This window comes from Momordica charantia, chloroplast (genome assembly GCF_013281855.1).
Source record: "Momordica charantia isolate OHB3-1 chloroplast, complete genome".
Lineage (NCBI taxonomy): Eukaryota > Viridiplantae > Streptophyta > Magnoliopsida > Cucurbitales > Cucurbitaceae > Momordica > Momordica charantia.
The window spans coordinates 52501-55000 of record NC_036807.1 but is presented as its reverse complement, the minus strand read 5'-3'; the positions used below and the strand labels follow the sequence as shown (position 1 = coordinate 55000).

General features: G+C 33.4%; 3 protein-coding genes and 1 non-coding gene across 4 annotated transcripts in view; all 4 read left to right on the top strand. All coding sequences in view use genetic code 11, as the record gives it.

The window, feature by feature from the left end:
* trnV-TAC overlaps positions 1-69 on the top strand; it is a 680-nt gene extending 611 nt beyond the window's left edge. The window contains exon 2 of the tRNA in view: positions 33-69. This is a non-coding gene — a tRNA (tRNA-Val). The remainder of the gene's footprint in view (positions 1-32) is intronic.
* An 822-nt stretch (positions 70-891) lies between these two features.
* On the top strand, positions 892-1254 carry ndhC (NADH dehydrogenase subunit 3). Its single transcript has one exon. The coding sequence runs from the start codon at positions 892-894 to the stop codon at positions 1252-1254; it is 363 nt and encodes a 120-aa protein (YP_009456066.1).
* A 42-nt stretch (positions 1255-1296) lies between these two features.
* On the top strand, positions 1297-1977 carry ndhK (NADH dehydrogenase subunit K). Its single transcript has one exon. The coding sequence runs from the start codon at positions 1297-1299 to the stop codon at positions 1975-1977; it is 681 nt and encodes a 226-aa protein (YP_009456065.1).
* Positions 1978-2099: 122 nt separating this feature from the next.
* ndhJ (NADH dehydrogenase subunit J) overlaps positions 2100-2500 on the top strand; it is a 477-nt gene continuing 76 nt past the window's right edge. The window contains exon 1 of the mRNA in view: positions 2100-2500. This exon is cut by the window's right edge and continues 76 nt beyond it. Coding sequence (YP_009456064.1) covers positions 2100-2500 — 401 coding nt within the window.

Sequence of the window (2500 nt, the reverse complement as noted above, 5' to 3'; positions counted from 1 at the left end):
TCATTTTGATAATAATAAGTTTGATCTGTTTTACCGAGAAGGTCTACGGTTCGAGTCCGTATAGCCCTATATTATTAATTATTTATTATTATTATTTTTTATTATTTTTATAATAAAAAAAATAATAAAAAATAATATAAGAGTTTTCCTTTCCTCATTATTGTTTGTATTCGTATTGTTTGTAACTGGCCACTTGATTTGGTTCATCATTAATGTCTTATCTTTGTAGATGAATTACATATGAAAATTTTCCTATTTTCCCATACAAATTCAAGGAATTAGTAATACTTCTTCTCTTTGGGATACCTACCCAATTCTAGTAAATTTTTGGAGTAAAAATCATGACATGAAACCGGTTAAAAACTCCACCATAACCCAATGCAAATCGAATGCACTAGTAAATCACATGGTTCTAGGAACGACTTACTGTATTTTATTTGTGGACAAGCTAGAGTTTGAGAAACGAAGATCTTTGGTAACTTTCATTGTCAACATTGTCAAATAGGCTTTTCTCTTGGTATACCTTATCTCGTAAAGCACAAAACAAAGTAGTCGTCTTCTCTTTCCTTATTCAATCAATAAAAGTTCCTAAATATAAGTTCCTACTATATATATCCTCTCTATATAAATATATAATCTATATAAATATATAATATTTAATATATATTTATTATATTTAATATATATTTATTATGGATATAATAGATATTATATAAATAGGATTCTAGTGGATGAATCTTTAAACGAGACATGTACCGAAGCAAACAAACGAAACGAGGTGATTCGGTCAAAAAAAATGAATTGTTGTTTTGAGGATTACTTAAAACAACAATTCATTTCAATTTGAATCGACTAATCCGGTATATTTTCCACATTGATAGGAGTACGTTTATGTTTCTGCTTTACGAATATGATATTTTCTGGGTATTTCTAATAATATCAAGTGTTATTCCTATTTTGGCATTTCTAATTTCTGGAGTTTTAGCCCCTCTTAGCAAAGAGCCAGAGAAACTTTCGAGTTATGAATCGGGAATAGAACCAATGGGCGATGCTTGGGTACAATTTAGAATCCGTTATTATATGTTTGCTCTAGTTTTTGTTGTTTTTGATGTTGAAACGGTTTTTCTTTATCCATGGGCAATGAGTTTTGATGTATTGGGGGTATCCGTCTTTATAGAAGCTTTAATTTTCGTGCTTATCCTAATTGTCGGTTTAGTTTATGCATGGCGAAAAGGAGCATTGGAATGGTCTTAGTTTTTGAATAGTCAGACAATTAAAAAAAACATTGAGACAGTTATGAATTCCATCGAGTTTCCCTTACTTGATCGAACAACCCAAACTTCAGTTATTTCAACTACATCAAATGATCTTTCAAATTGGTCAAGACTCTCCAGTTTATGGCCGCTTCTCTATGGTACCAGTTGTTGCTTCATTGAATTTGCTTCATTAATAGGTTCACGATTCGACTTTGATCGTTATGGACTGGTACCAAGATCTAGTCCTAGACAGGCAGACTTAATTTTAACAGCGGGTACCGTAACAATGAAAATGGCTCCTTCTTTAGTAAGATTATATGAGCAAATGCCTGAACCAAAATATGTTATTGCTATGGGAGCATGTACAATTACAGGAGGGATGTTCAGTACCGATTCTTATAGTACTGTTCGGGGAGTGGATAAGTTAATTCCTGTCGATGTGTATTTGCCGGGTTGTCCACCTAAACCCGAGGCTGTTATAGATGCTATAACAAAACTTCGTAAGAAAATATCTCGAGAAATCTATGAAGATAGAATTAAGTCTCAAGAGGAGAATCGGTGTTTTACTACCAACCACAAATTTAATGTTGGCCCAAGTACTCATACTGGAAATTACGATCAAGGATTACTCTATCAACCATCATCTACTTCAGAGATCATCACTCCTGAAACTTTTTTCAAATACAAAAGTTCAATATCTTCCTACGAATTAGTGAATTAGGCAGTATACTTTTGTACAGAATAACAAAGAACGAGTGAATCTTCATAAATTTTTCATTGTAAATGGGAAATACTTATACAAATAAAAATAAAAAATATGGGGGGGGGGGGTAGATAAAAAAGATGCAGGGTCATTTGTCTTCTTGGCTAGTCAAACATGGACTGGTTCATAGATCTTTGGGTTTCGATTACCAAGGAATAGAGACTTTACAAATAAAGCCTGAGGAGTGGCATTCCATTGCAGTCATTTTATATGTATATGGTTACAATTATCTACGTTCCCAATGTGCTTATGATGTAGCACCAGGCGGACTGTTAGCTAGTGTGTATCATCTTACGAGAATCGAGTATGGTATAGATCAACCGGAAGAGGTATGCATAAAGGTATTTGCCGCAAGGATAAATCCTAGAATTCCGTCTGTTTTCTGGGTTTGGAAAAGTGCGGATTTTCCAGAAAGGGAATCTTATGATATGTTGGGAATCTCTTATGATAATCATCCACGTCTAAAGCGTATCTTAATGCC